Genomic DNA, 16160 nt, shown 5'->3' with positions numbered 1-16160 from the left:
TAAAACATAATAGAGACTGTTCAAATATAAATTGCTCAGCTTCAAATTGTGAAGCATACAATACTGGAAAAAAAGCATAAAAGAAATTGCTCCTAAGAAATGAAATTGATTCTTTTTCCCTGCACTGTCCTACAGTATTTTACAATTGTTAAAATAAATGGTGTTTTTCAGTACTATAGCTAGGTTGGTATTGTCTATACAACAAGTGGATGTTTGATCCAAGAAAAAATAAATTCAAAATGAAGAAGTAAAGCAAACAGAATGAAAATGTTGGAAGAAAAATGACCTACTAAGTTACAGAACTCTCATCCTTGCTGGCATTCTGCTTTTCATTTGCTTGCTATTTTCAGGCTGTTGATTACTGAATTAAAATTGCCACTACTTAGAAAGGTCATTGCTTCTTCATAATGTGGCAGTGTGCATATCTTCTGAAAAATGTCAGTTCCCAAAAAACTTTTGTCAATATATTACATTACATCGACATCCAACATTGTAGGTGCAATAGCCATGGATTTTTCTAAATCAAATAAATAAGAAAAAATATATGGGACTGATGAAGAAGTTTTATGTTTGTGATACTAACATCCCCAAAAGTGGTTTCTTAACAAATAGATTGCAGATCCTTACCTTTTTAATTAAAAACAAAAACCCAAAACCAAACAAAAAACTTTTAAGAACACAGAAGGTTAATATAAGGCATACATGGTATATGAATAAAAATAGTATCTCACTGAAAAATCATTTTCCAGTTTTAGTTGCATACCATGAATCTTCTTCACATGGTTATTCTAGCTTTTTCGCCATCTCCCAAGTGATAAAGATAAGCAAGGGAGGAGGGAAGCAAGAGAGAGAATTTCAGCCTACCCACTCTTTGATGAGATTGCAGTTTTATTAAGATATTTAAAGCTGGTGATATAGAATGCAAAGCGTAGTATGAGGACATTTGCAGATAGTCGTAGAAGGGTACCCATTAAACCGCAAAGTAATAATCAGACTGAAATTATATTATTTTAATATAGTTTTAACAAAAGCACGATATAACTAAATGCGTTGGAGTTTGGCCAAGACACATTATGTTTGACTACAGGCTGCAAGAGCCTTATTTGATTGTTTATTTATTTATTTTCTGGCCTGAAAAGCATTTGCTGAGTTATGTTGCATCCAGCTTCCATGAGACATAAAAGCACATTTAGGCAAACCATATGAATGAAGCTGCATATGTCTTTTGCATAGTAATGCCACCTCTGTGTATGTGTTTTACATCCTTCTCTAAGGGTTATGAAAGATGCTGCAAAGATTATTCGTCATGAGCATAAATTAGAATGGGCTTCTAAATCCTGCTGAAATACAGTGTCCCTGCTAATTCTGAAGATGTTTTGTCTGTGGTAACAACTTTTATTTTTTCATAGTGATATCTATGATGATAAAACTACTTAGTTATTTTGTCAGTCATTTAGATTTGTGGGTTTGGGCTTTTTTTAAAGACCTTTCAGCTATATAATTTCTTCTCCTCCCCCATCATCCACTTACTCTCACTCTGTTTAGAGCCTGCCTGCAGACAAAAAGTAGATGAAACATTTAATTCTTTGTTGTGGATGAAACACCTGCTGGTGGCTTTCCTGCTGCTGCCCTCAACCCATGATCACATTGCTCTTGCATCATGTGAAGAGGATAGAGGATGGGGCAGGAAAAAAAAAAAGGGTTCTTGAAGCTAACTGTCAGATATTTCTTATGCAGTTTTGCCTTGAGAACTGCTGATTTCTGCAGCTTGGTCTACATCAGTGTGTGCTGAACAATTTGCTTCTCAATCAAAAGATTTCCATTAGCCTTCAGGAGGGTTTGCAGGCAAGGTTTGCAGGACTGAACAGTATTAGTGTCCTGTTCTGTCAGCTCAGGCTATCAACTAGGTGGATGGCCTTTCTGTTTAGCTCCTCCTACATTTGGGATTCTTGCTTTAAACAACAGGCTGAGCTTTTTGCCTCTCATACCCAGGGAGAATGACCAGTCATCTAGAGGAGAAATAAAATGCTACACAAATTTATGAAATGACTGTATTACCACTCACAGTTATAAAGGGTAATGCATGGAGAGGTCTCTCTTCCCCCAAAACCCATGGAAGTTTTGATCCCACTAGCATAGAGGTGACTGTTCGCTCCCATCGAGGTTCTGCCCCCAGCTGAACACTTCTCAGAGGCTGCTAGTGAGTGGGAACATTTGGAGACTTCTGCCAAAATCAAGACTTCCAGTTGATGTCTGCTTGCTGAGTATCGTTCCTTGGCAACAAAGAGTCTCTAGAAACTTGGGATTACTTCTCTTTTTCCCTAATTTTGCATTGTTCCATTAGCCTTGGGAGCTTTCTTTTTTATCAGCGGAAATGTGCCACATGATCTGTGCCTCCATTAGTGACCTTTCCAAAGTCATGAGAAGTTTGTGGGATGTTTAAAAACCTATTTCATTTTATTTTCATATTTAAAAGCAATGTCCATAGCTTTTTTACTTAGATCTCAAAATATCTCAAGTGAGACACATCCCAGCTAGAGGGTAGGGGGAATTCTGTCTGTCCTACGAAGAAGGAGTGGGAGAGATTGACGTGAATATCTGAAGTAACTTGCTTAAGGTTATACAGCGAGTCAGTAGCAAAATGTGAAGAAAATACTTGTTTCCTTGAAAGAGTGATGTTCACTTTTACTGTTGGCCTTAGTTTTATGTGTTTGACAATGCAGTTAATAAGAACCTTGCAGCATCAGTTAATTCCCTTTTCATTAAAAGGCGGTGTGAATTCCTGAATAATAACTGTTGTTGGCTACACATGAAATTTTAAAATGGAAAATTCCAGGAAATCATACATCCAATATGAAATATTGAAACATTCAGTATCTATAGCATCGGTACAGAAAACCAGAAAAAAATCCAACTTGTTCTCAAACCCAGGCTGCTCTCAAATAACATTTCAGTTTCATAGAATTCTTTACAGTGCCTTTGTTGACTGAGGAGCTGCAGTCCAGCACTAGTCTTTATTATTTCTGCAATAATAGGACTCTGATAGGAGTACGTTTCACATCGGTGATTTACTGTCTCCATTAGAGTGTGACCCGAAAGCTGTAACTCCTCTGCCAGGGGCTGGGCTTTGGAAGTGCTCCAGGGCCGCGGCGCAGCTTCCAGGCTGGCTCAGGTTCTCTAATTCTGTGTATTTTTCACCTGGTTCAGTCATTTCCAGCTTGTGTGGAAAATATCAGGAACATTTCATAAAGAAATGGCCTTTGTTTTGGCAATACTGATAAAGCTGCTGCTGCAACTGAAACATGCACTGAGCTGTTACAGTCTTCATAAATAATTTTTCTCTTGCTTGTACCATGGATAAGGCCATTTCTTAAGTGTCAAACAGCAAATGAAAGCACCATGTGTTTGCTGTACAACACTATCAGTTTGTACTGCTGGGTTAATGTTATTTCCTTTGGTTTCTGGCACAGTCCTTCATATACCACAAATAGCATCTTCTCCATCTTTCAGTGGGTATTCAGTGAGATTGTCAGTCTAGACATAAACTGTCTAAACAGAATTATTCCATACAAGCTATAATTTCTTATAAAAGAAAACTAGAAAAGTTACAGTAAGTAACATAAAGTTACAAAGAAAAAGTTAAAATAGCCATGGAAGGACTGTGTCATGTGATAGGGCCATACTGTGGGCAGTACCCAAAGACTCTGGAAAGCAGTCAGATGTAAGCATGTCTGAAGGCATCTGACTTCAGGATCTGACCAGGAGCCCGGGGCAAAGGGGACAGCAAGTCTCTCACAGCACATGACAGAAGAGGGGGTGACAGGACGGCTGTCCCAGCCCCATGGGGGCTGGAGGCCACCCCACAGCTTCTCACCATGTTTGCTCCATCCCCGCAGGCCCCTGGGCAGTGTAAGCACATTAACGTGATGGGAAAAGGGCACATGGGGAGGCATCCGGATACCGCCTGGCCCTTGCAGACCTGTGGACTGAAAAAAGCATGTCAGCTGCATGGGATTTGAATTTTTGCATAAAGAGTAGTTGGTAGTCATTTGCTGCGAAGCTCAGGTCACTGTTCTCAGGGGCTGCTTGCCCCTTCGCTGCCCCCAGCACCACTGTAACAGTTTTTCCATAACTGAGCATCTTGTTCCTCTGGTACATGTGTCCAGAGAGCAGTCTGCACTAGCTCCGTTCTGAGTAATGGACAAAATAAAGTTCCTGTTGTTGTATACTCGGTTTGTACAACTTACTGAATTTTAATTCAGAGACTGAAGTTAAAAGCCAAAAGGGAAGTTTGAAGGCGGTGGAAAGTCTTTACAGGAGCTCAGTTCAGTGCCCATATATGCCTTGCTGTTTTTCTAGCTTCTTTACTTCGTACTGCGGGTGTTTAGCATATCTGGTATCACACGTGGTGTCTACACAGTTAGGTGATGTTAGTTTGGTTTTTTATAGAAATTGCTGATTTTAGGACAGAGAAGATATCAACAGCCAGTAAATAAACAGATGCTTGATCTTCATACTGGAGGATGTTCATCAGAAGACTCAGGTGATGTGTCTGAACATAATTTTCCTTTTGTCTGGTGTTATCCTCCTTTTCGAATGTATAGTAGTTGCTCCTGACATGGACTTTTTAGCCCTGTCGCTTTGGCCTGGCAAGTATATGCCACTCCAGATAGGTTCTCCCTATGACTGTGTACTGTATGTGATTCAAGCTAATTTATGTATTCTCTCGGTTTTTTTACACCACACCAGTCCTCAGGTATCGGCATGTGCTAGGGTTCGATGTTGCATTGAACTCCTCCATCTAGGCATCAAATACTGCAAATAAGAGAAAATGCTTTAGTAATCTCGGTGGACTGTGGTGTCTTGAAATCAATAGCTTCCTTTCAGTGGAGTTTAAACTGCTTTCTATTATGTGGAGCCTGATGCAGTAACACAGAGATGCTTAAGATGCCGATTGGGCTGATCTTTGAGCAGCGGGTAACGTAACAAGATATCTTTCTGAGTACAGGGGACAAGAGAACACATGGTGCTTTATTTCAAAGAGAAAATCTATTGCTAAGGTTGACCCAAAAGCAATTAGTTGCCCATTTAATTGAATCAGTGAATTCACCTGTGCAGTCTATTAAAATAGTATATAGACATAATTTAGGCTCAATTTAGTACAACTAGCTGAAGGGTTACAGAGATTTATAACGGATTACCTTCTATCTACCTGCTGAGTGGACGCTTAATCTTAAGTGAAATAGCAGAGCATCCTGGTAGTTCAGCCAGAAATACCACCTTGTGGCAAAACTGGACTTATCCCACTACTGATATGGCTACTCTCTTTCCAGAATCATTAAGCTGTTGTAATTCTGGGCATAAATTGGCACATATAAATAGGTCATTGTCCTAAATCCGAACAGCTGGATTTTTCACCATTTTCAAAGCAAAACTCAAATGATGTCTTGTGTAAATTGTGTAAGAAATAGTCTTCAGTAAATTGAACTGAAAGGGCTTTGGTTGTGCTGCTGAGACTTTCCTTTGTTTAAAAGGCATCTTCTGTCACAACGAAAACTACTCCAGTATATACTGCTTTTCTTCTCTCTGCCCTGCTATGCACTGCTTCAGGCAGAGCTTTCCCACTATCGAAGAAAGAAGAGCTAGATGGCTATAATGTTTACTGAGAGCCTTGCTGTCCTAGAAGAAGTACCCTTAGCTATGACTTATTTCTCCTTTGAAGGGCATCACTGGAAAACTCCAATGGAATTCATAACAGGATGTTTATTACATACATTGTTGTGCATACCCACAAAGTGTACTTCAAGTTCTGTTACATTTCCTTCTTAATGGAACATAGCTCACAATAAATAGTTGCCTTGATCCTCTCTGTATGTATTGAACATTGTGCAAGGTTCAGAATTTATTATAACTTTCTGTATTGATCTGCCTTTCAGAGTCCTATAAAGAAAAAAATGTACAGATCAGGTAGAACAGAAAAGATATTCAGCAAAGATATTCAGCACGTATATTTAATAAAAACAGGTTTTGTATGTTTACAAAGATTTGCAGTGGGCATGTTTCCCTCTTCTCTCATGGCTGCCTCTCTTCTCCCTCTTTCCGAGGCCAGTATGTAACACAGTCCAAGGCCAGCTTTCCACATGCGGCATGACTGTACTGGTATGGCACAGTACTGTGCTGGATTGTATAGCTTTGTGCTGCAGAGCCTTGTGTACATGTGAATCATTCTAGGATCCTCACATGGGGAGCTTTACATAAACAGAAGGCATTTGTTTCATCTATCAAAAACCTGCTCAGGGCTGTTGGACCAAACACATCTTTTTTCTGCTAAATCAGGCTGCCGTTTTTCTCTAGTCTTTCTAAGTGATGCTCCAAGAATGCATAAAAAATAAATGGCAGAATTAAGCGGAGCTGGATCTCTCCAGCAGTGTGATAACCTTTTGTGCTATTAGAAGCGCCATGGCTCTTTAAGCTCCTCTATAAATCTTTTACTGATAGATACAGAAAGTAGAGAAGGGAGAGAAAGAGTAGATAAAAATATATTGGGCAATGTGTCTGCTTCTACAAATAGCTCATCAGATGCATGCTAACTAGGCCAACTTTGGTAATAATCTGAACCAAACTGTTTGTTTGTTTGTCTTGTAATAGTGCCTAGGCAGGAGCTGCAACTCTGCATCTACAAGTAGTGTAGTAAGGGCAAAAAGGCTTAAAAAACAGGTAACCTAATTACACTGATTAGTATTGCTATGTGCTACTTATACATTTGTTAGTTATGCACAAACCCAGCCGCAATTTTTTCCTCTATACAATTTATTTTTGCTTGTTTTCTTCTAGATTCATAGAACAATGAATTTCAACTTGTTGGTTACTCATTAATGGTGCCTTGTGTCATCAGCATACTTGAAAATAGATGTTCTTTTTACATTTTTCACCTAGGTGGAAAAGAGCTTCTTCACTAGTAGCACATAATTTTCAATAGAGAAAAGTATTATTTTCATCACTATATAGCATGTTTCTGCCATAGCTGTGGGAAATAAGCCCTGAAATCAAAATAAGTAACTGAGGATTAAATTCTTGTATCTTTTTACTGTTAAAGAAATAACAAAACATAAATAACAAGTAGTTGATGTCAAGTATATCTTCAGTGAATGATTACACAGAAGATGTGGGGCAACATCTGTAAGGTTCTTAATATACTGTATATACTAGCTATATACATTTTTAAAATGTATATGTAGTCTGGGTAGGCAGTTGCATAGTTATTATTCAGTGTTAAGGATTTGTATACTGCGGTGCATCTGTGCTAGAATGGGTTTGCCTGAATGGTCTCTGGCTTGTAACCATGGTCTTCATCTCAAGTCAGCAGGTTATGTGATCAAGTGAGCAGATGGTTAAAACCAGTTGAAGTTACAAAAGGCCTATAAGTGGTATTTTTGGAAGTCTTTCATTACAGAAATGCTTGTGGGTCAGGTGCCAGCAGAAGATTGCTGCATCAGATCTGAAAGCAATAATACTAATGTCGCTATTAGGTAATGATACTACTATATACTATATATGACTTTGCACTAGCTTATGTGCTGAAAATTAGAACAATGCAAAGTAGCTGCATTGTACATTTCCCTTTATTTTAAATAACATGATTGTCATCTTTTCTTTTTGTCCCTCCTTTGTTATAGGGAGAAAATTGAATTTTAGTCATGACAGCAAAGGCATATTTCATTATATAATCATTAGACTCTCCAGGGATGGGTTTACAGCAGGCTCAAATACACAAGGAGGCAAAGTATAATGGCCTAACATCAGAGAGTATCAGTGTGCTGAGCCCCGTGGGACGCGCACGGGAAGGAACATGTTCACAGTCATAGAAGTCAATCCATCTTGTTTCAGCACTGATGTGAGGCACGCTGGTGGTAAATTTGCATGAGGTGACTTCCACAACCATCATTTGTGGAATGTTTTAAACAAAAATGCAGATTTTCAGCAAGGTGCTTTCTTAGGCTTTCTTGGTTTTTCTCTAATTCTTTCAGGATCTAGTATCCATCACTTATTATTCACAAAGTTTGAGAAGAATGGTGCTGCACAATCATATTCATGGATTTTTGGTTTTGTCATTCAGGATTGTGAGTGGGAGGCTATTAGCATTACTTCATGAAGTTCCACAGAATATATAAAAATGTGAATAAAAGGTAATCACTAAATTTACTGACAGTGGTTACAGTGTTTAAAGAGAAACATGGTCTTCTAATTGTTCCTTAGATTATAAAGATTACTCAAAATTGCAGCTATTCACTGAATATACTGTAAATATTTTATTGAAGTAAGAGACAGTGGTCAGATATGAATCTTCTCTGAGTGATGTGGTCTACACGTAGCATTCAAATGCACAGACTCTGGCTTTTGTACAGCTTTTCTACAAACTATGGAAAGTGTGTGTGCACATGTGAGTTTTTTTACTTACTATCAGATTTTTGAAGGCGATGATGCTGTTTGGTCAAGCCACTTTTTTTAAAGGAGAGCTGGATGAAAGACCCACATGACTAATAGAACAATTTTAACGCATTTAAGCTAGTATGTAGCTGAGTCCTGAGCATGTTTCCACTTTGTCACAGCTAACAGTCACTGCTCATTGACAGCTTATGAAATGGGCTGTAGTATTGATAAAGGCTGGATAAGCACTAGCAGAGAAAGGAGGGTGTTGTCAAATGAGAAGGAGAAGGGAAAATGGGGGGGCAGCAGAGGTAGAAGAAATCTATTACTGTACAGCGTATCACGTAAGGACAGGCATGGGGCATTGACCAGCCCTCTAGGAAGCCTGTTCCAGGGTGTGATCACCCTCTTGGTAAAGAAATGTTTCCTTGTGTGATGTCCGGCCCTCCCCTGACAGTCGCAGCTCGGAGCCATTCCCCCGCGCCCTGGCCCTGGGTCCCAGGGAGAAGAGAGCAGCACCTCCCTCTGCACCTCCCCTCCGCAGGAAGCTGGAGAGAGCAGTGAGGTTGCCCCTCAACCCCCTTCTCTCCAAACTAGACAAGCCCAGAGTCCTCAGCCGCTCCTCAGAGGACATGCCTGCCAGCCCCTTCGCCACCTTGCTTTGGTGGCCGCCTTGAGACGCTTGCAAGTACCTCCACATCCTTTTGAAAGGCTGGGGCCCACAACTGCAGTTTTTAGGGAGCCCGGTCAGCAGCTCAGACCTCATAGAATTGATCCTAACTTGGTTAGAACTGAACACAGGCATCCAAAAGGTTTATAATGCATTTTCTAGTAACTCATTTGATTTTTTTGGTAACGATACTCAAACCCGAATGTGCTTTGGTTCCCAGCTCTTCCCCAAACTCTTACAATAAAGCTCTTTCCCTCTTTCTCCTCACACCTCTCAGGAAAACCCTCTTTCTCTTTTTTATAACACTTATATATGTCATTTTTTCCAGAGACACTATTTTTCAAGCCCTTATTGTTGTTCCTATCTGAAAAGTTTGCCTTTGAACAACCTGGGGCTGCTCCCTGTTCTCTGTCCTTGGGAAACCATCTTACTTTGCTTGTCTCAGTGGGATTTTTTTTCCCTGGCTCCAAGGGCCAGACATTACCTCCTGTTGCTGCAGACCCAGGGAAAGGGAGTTTGAAGCATCTCAGTGCCTCTGGAGTGATACTCCCCGATACAGCACAAACATGATGCTGCCGTGTGGCCTTTTCATTCACTCCATGTTACCATAGAAGAAAGGAAGCCAAACTGCTTACTGCAATGTAAATATTACATTAGACACTGCAGTGGGGCTTTGAAATGTCAATACCCCCTCTAATGCAGCCAGCTGACAGAGAGTGCCGGTTTCGTTTTGATTGTGGCTCAGGCTGTCACAACAGGTCCTTGCAGAAATAAGACAGCCGTCAGCGGCCTGCAGGCTCCTGGGCAGTAAGGACATGTGCCACGTTTTATGGCAACCATTTCGGCATTGTTTTACTCGATGTTTTAGAAGTGAGAAAACGACTCTGGCTTGGGGGACTTTGTGGGATGACGGCTGTTTTAGAGATCAACGATGGAGCCCCATACTCTGCTCATGGATGCCAGCCGCCAGCTTGCCTTACAGCGGCAAGGTGTAAAATGGCCAACTTGCAGCAGGCTCTGAGCCAGCATAGGCCCTGTCACGGAGGCGTGGGAGCAGGGGTGATGGGCTCCTGCCACCTCTTACTGCTGCTGCGGGAAGGAAGGAGGCTGGAGAGGGCCGAAGGGACGCGTGGTCTCCTGGCAAAGGGACATTTGGTCTTCTGGCAAGGAGAGAGGAAGAAGGCAGGAGTGAACAGGAGTGGTCCTTGCCCACTGAGAGGGGCTGGAGGGCGACAGGCCTGGGTGAAGGAAGGGGCATCTCTCCCAGCAGCAACTTCAGCTGAGAGGAGAGATCCTGGCAATGACTGTCCCTCTACCTTCTCTTTCGTGACCTCTGCTTGGGAAAAAGATTTTTTTTTCTCCTGGCCTTTTGTTCTCTGATGACTCCTTCATGCTGGCCTTTCATTTTAATGATAGCATAGCAGTGAAACCAAGTCACATCAAGGCCTGAAGGTTTCCAGCTTTAATCTGTAATGAAATGTAAAGGAACCTGGCAGGATCTGACACGTTCTCAGTCTCCTGAGAGAGACACTTCGGAACTGAGCTCTGGGAATCAAGTGTTCAGGCCAACTGTGCTTTCCAAAGCAGTGAACTGTTTTAATTAATTTTTCTTCCCCTTAATTTCCCATAGAAATTGGGAAGATTGACCAAGACATATATAAATACAACACCCCAGGATTCACTGGCTGCCTATCGAGAGTACAGTTCAACCAGATTGCTCCACTCAAAGCAGCTCTGAGACCTACCAACGCCTCCTCTCACGTCCACATCCAAGGAGAACTAGTGGAATCCAACTGCGGAGCATCTCCACTCACCATCCCACCAATGTCGGCCGCCACCGACCCATGGCACTTAGACTCAGGTAAGCTGGGCTTCATGCCACCTCAGCTCAGTGGAGCAGTTCAGAGAAGAAATACATCCACCTTCCTCTGTAAGGAGAAACAAAACTGAGTGGATGTGATTGATAGATGACTGTAGGACTATAATCATGGTAGGAAATGCAAAGCTGGATTGACAGAAATTTGCCACCACTTTTAAATGCAGTTACAGAATACTTTCTTTGCCTTTTTTTAATATTATTCTTTATTTTTCTTTTCCATAAGTCTTAAACTGTTTGAATGTTGAGCTTTGACCTAGCTGCTGTGATAGCACTTTCTCTGTAGTATTGGGTATATAGTCAGCAAAAGGTTGCAAGTACAGATAAATAAGGTACAGTAGCATTTCTTATGCTGTATTCCTAGTAAGTTAGTGTATTGTAGTCAGCTTCATACAAAAGAAGTAAATCTAATTTTAGACATAAATATATAAAGTGCTGATTTGTTTTCTGAAATGTCTGCTTTCCTTAGGCCATGTTTAATGGGAAATTCCATTAGTCATGATAGCATTCATCTCATACTGAAAATGCTGGAAAGCTAAAACAATTTGCTGATCCCAGCAATCTCATCCTGCTTTGTGACTGACAGTCCTTGAAAATATACATTGTGCCTAACTTTAGAGGTTTTTTTCTCTCTTGCTTCTTGAGTGTCATGTAAATACTTTTTAAAAAAAATCTGTTCCCTTTAGATTTATAGGGTCAGATGTACATTGACCCCTCTCTTGTAATTTGTCCTCATTCTGATTTCACTTGTAGCAGTGTCAATTAGAACCTGTCCTGGCAAATTTGATATGTTTATAGTGGTATAAAATTAAAATGCTAGAGGAAAAACTGGGTCCATAATGATTTTTATTTTGATTAGTCTTTGCCTATTGTGTTTGGGGATGCATCCATCTGCCAGTTTTTAAATGAGAGGGGACAGGTATATATGTGTTTCTTAAAAGTATATGCCAAGGTAATACCTTTGGAATTTGGATTTTTTTCTTTTTTCCTTACAATGTCAAGGAACTCCTTCCATCATTTCCTTTCAGCTCTTCTTCAGTAGAGAAATAGGGCAGATGTTTGTAAGGAGAGGCAGACATTCCAGGGCTGAGGGTCCCAGACATTGATACCGGCAGTATCATGCTCTAAAACTTGTCATACCCTCCTTACTGCCATGCCATTGTAAGATTTCAGTACATCTCTTGCCTATTTATAACATGCAATATCCTACCTGATTTTTTTCATCACAAATTAGTAGTCCCTTTCTTCTCTGAAATTATTTCTTTCTACCTGAAGGTTATGTTCTGTGCTTCTCTTCTACAAAAGCACATTTCCTGAAGGATACCTCACTGGCTCGTGTCTTCAAAAAGTGTGTCATAAACTTCTTGAGGATGCACTGCTGCTGTGAGTCTTGTGCAGCTAATGGGATTTGGTTGTTAATTTTGGTTGGTTTCTTTTTTCTACATGTAATTTGACTGCAAGCTAGTAAAAGAATATGTTCCTCTGAACTGTTCCTAATAGCTAGTGTTAGAATAGTGTTAAATATAATAGTGTTAAAAGGAAGTCCTGTTTGTCCTTGCCATGTGCTACTACGCTTGTCCTTGTGTTGGCTCAGTCTCATCTTGAAAACTTCTACTGAGGTGATTCACCTTTGTTGACCTGACAGATTGCAAACTTATACATTTCCTTCTGGATTAATTGTAGTACTTGGTCACAGAGCCAGCGTGAAGGATATCAGGGACCATACAGCATGCAATTAGGTTGGCTCAAGCTAAGCTGTCTGTTAAATTCTGCCCAGAAAAAAAAATCACATTGCCATAGGCAGACTTGACTTGACTGTTTCAAGTCATGGGCAGACAGAGTGCAAGTGACCCACCTTCATTTTTGGTGATGATAAGTTTTAGTAAGACTGGGAGCTAGGGACCCCTCTTCTTGTCCTCTGCAGTGCTTTGCAGCAGTAGAGGGAAAAGATCATACTGCTTTAAAGAATTCTCATGAGAGACTGCTGCACACTTAAGGCAGCAACAGTGTCAGATGAGTTACAGTAGAAAGAAATTTCACAGCAAGGGGGTGGTGTTTCACCAGGTCAGGAGTGAAAGGGCATTCAGGTGTGGGTGAACAATTCCTGACTTTCGCTCTGGGTGACATTTCCATGATACAAAAAGGAGGTATCCCAGCAACTCATTTATCAGTATCAGGTAAGAACAACTCAGTCTTTGTGAGAGTATCTCTGATGGTCTCACACAGCTAGGTCTGTTTCAGTCTCAGGAAAAAATATATACTGCAGACTGTGTAACCTTGCATGCAGATGATCTTGATGACTGGTAAATTAAAATGTTTGGTTTTAGTGTCACTTTGCATTAGCGAATTGGCGGTTTTCACTGAGGATTTTTTTTTATGTTTCCCAAACCCTACCAGAAGACTTTCTAACACAAATTGTGTTGAAAGAGAAAATGGAAAACTCATAGAGATATAAGTAATGGTTCCCATTGGCTCCAGAGCTGGAATAGTCTCAGTACTCTCAGTGTGAATTTACTCCTTCACTAAATAGGCTGAAGGGTCGAAGACAAAAAGCTTTTTTGAAATTCACAGAAACACTTGTAGTAGTGCTAAAACAAAAGCTACACACACCCTGCCATAAAGAAAGGGTTGCAAAGAACATGGCTTTGAAAGCAGCAGTTACTATGTACAGGTTTTCTCATTTCAAACATGTTTTTATCTGTAATTTTTATTGTTATGTCACCTATTTCATTTTAAATAGATCTTAACAAAACATGAGAGTTGAGGACAGGTGGTTTATAGTGAAAAGAAAAAAATCAGGAAAAATTTTGTGGCAAGTATCATATGGTTTAAATCTCATTTAGTGACACACTCTGCCCTCATCCTGATTCATATTATGAGTTAAGTGTAGATTTGTAGCTTTGCTTCTCAAATACTGTGGAATTGAATGTTGAGGATTGAAATATTATAGGAGAGGATCAAAGATCAGTGTCTAAATAGGACAGATACACCAGATGGCAAATGTAATGATCCTTTCACCTCTAAACTGCAGTGCTGGATCAGACCTTACAGATAATTAGTAGATGTTAAGCAGGTTCTGCCTGACAGGTGACCTAGGTGAAATGTTTGCCTTAAATTCTTCTATGTAGTTACTGCATGGACACCTTCTGCTAGCTGAAAAACATTTTGGATGCCCTAACAGAGAGGCTAAAGGGAAAATCATAATGACACACATCAGTCACTTGCAGTTGACCTTTAGAAACAAGTCCAGGGATTTATCAATAGGAAACTTCGTTCATTTGCTCCCCAGACAAATGAGCCATACAGCTTCTTGATTCATTCTCTTGCACTATTAGCCTTGAATTCACTTTTCAAATTTCTTTGTCATTGTAAAAATGCCACTTCCGTCTCTCCCCAGCCCTGGCTGGCATTTTGCCATGCTACTGGGACATTATCTTAAACCATTATCTTGTTCAGCTTGTGAATATTCTTACAATGCATAGTCTTTTCCTGTTGCTATGGTGATCTTTTCTTGGTGATGATGAAGCACAGGAATTCAACAAGTCATTCTTTTCTAGAATGTGACTTCCTGGTGATTTAAAAAAAGAAGTCAATAATCAAACCCAAGCAGATCATTAATATAGTTCCCTTCCTGTGTTTTTCTCCCATTTGTATTATCTCAGTTCATGTTAGACAATCCAATTTGCCTTGGTTACATCAAAAGGCATGTAGAAAGGAGACAAAAAAGAGCCTGATCAATGACCGTATTATTTTAAAATGACATGTCCTATGTTTACATGTTGTCTAAACCCAGTGAATTACCTGTCTGGCATACATTTCAAAACAAAAGTTATAATTGCATGCGTGTAACTATATTAGCATGCATTTTAATATCTATTACCATAGCATATGTTAAAAAAAGCTAATCACCAACAGTGTTTTTAATATCTCTCAGTTCAGATTAGCTAAGATGTATGTCACTGATAACTGACACCTTGCTCATTGTAGAGAAGCAAACAAAAGCCCAAACAGATGATTATTTTTGTAGTAAATAAACTCCCACATCTAAAATGCCTTGTACTTAAAATCAGAAGATGCATATTATTGGGGTGGAGTTGTTCAGTTTGTGGGTATTTTAGATAAAAGTAAAGATTCTGCAGTTTACTAATGAAATTTCATTTCCAAACTTTTCTTATTTTGATAAAAAGGATAAAAGAAACCTACTACATGTACGTACCTCCCCATTTTAGGTAAAATGTGCTCTAGCTTGCCAAACTACCTGATACTGAATTTAGTAAAAGCAAGAGATACCAGAAGAGGCAAGGTACATACAATAGTTGACAAACCATGCTCTAGCACCTCTAAGCTGCTATGGCACTATGCAGCTGCAAGATGCATTCATTCTGAGTATAAGCAGAATGGCATTTAGAGTATTTAACATGGGATTTAGTTAAACCCATATTAACTTCAACATATTAAGAATTAAATGGAGCAGGATTAAATACTACGTCTGCAATGTTATTCCAAGTGCTGTGACTTTTTTCTGGCTGTACGTATTTAAACCCTGAAAGCTCTTATTTTTGTAGAAGGTGTAAGACCTTGCCTTTTAAGAACCAACAGCTTACTTTGAAACCTATATTGAGTGTGTCTGGCAAAAAAAATTGTATGAAGACACGCACCGCTGTCATCAAGATTAAAACAGCTGCCTGCAGAATTAACTCCCTTTTTGTTACAAATTCATCCTTTAACAAGTGATGGCAGGAGAAGAGAGTGGGAGGGATGAATACTGGCCATATGATCCATGCTCACCTAATTGGCCAACTAATTATCTCTGTCAAGTGAAAAATAGCAGTCGATTTCTGGACTAAGAGAAAGTGCCGCTCGTGTATTACTGGTGACAGCGCTGAAGATCACCTTCTGGATTCAGATGCCATCAATTGGGTTGCCATCCCACCTTCTGACCACTGGTACCCACATCTCAGAGGGCAGAGCAGCAGCATCTGAGGAGAAGCTGTGTCAGATGTGCAGTGGTACGGGTGTGGCTACTGAGATGGGAAATAGCTCTTGCCCTTGTCAAGGGCTTGTTACAAACCATACTTTGAAAAGGAAGGATCAAAGGTGTTACTTGTCGGAGGGCAGCAATTCAGCCCTCGAAATGGTCTTAGGTTACAAATACAGGAACAAAAGGGTCTTCTCCTGGCCACAGAC

The 16160-nt window shown here is 40.1% G+C and overlaps 1 protein-coding gene across 2 annotated transcripts in view; it reads left to right on the top strand.

The window, feature by feature from the left end:
• The window catches only part of CNTNAP2 (contactin associated protein 2), a 1227525-nt gene that overhangs the window by 1194972 nt on the left and 16393 nt on the right, over nucleotides 1-16160 (top strand). For both annotated transcript variants that reach the window (XM_054815498.1, XM_054815497.1), the window contains exon 22: nucleotides 10728-10958. In XM_054815498.1, the coding sequence (XP_054671473.1) occupies nucleotides 10728-10958 (231 nt within the window). The remainder of the gene's footprint in view (nucleotides 1-10727; nucleotides 10959-16160) is intronic.

The sequence above is a fragment of the Grus americana genome, chromosome 2 (assembly GCF_028858705.1).
Source record: "Grus americana isolate bGruAme1 chromosome 2, bGruAme1.mat, whole genome shotgun sequence".
Lineage (NCBI taxonomy): Eukaryota > Metazoa > Chordata > Aves > Gruiformes > Gruidae > Grus > Grus americana.
The sequence above is the reverse complement of the archived record's forward strand: the minus strand, read 5'-3'. Positions and strand labels throughout refer to the sequence as shown.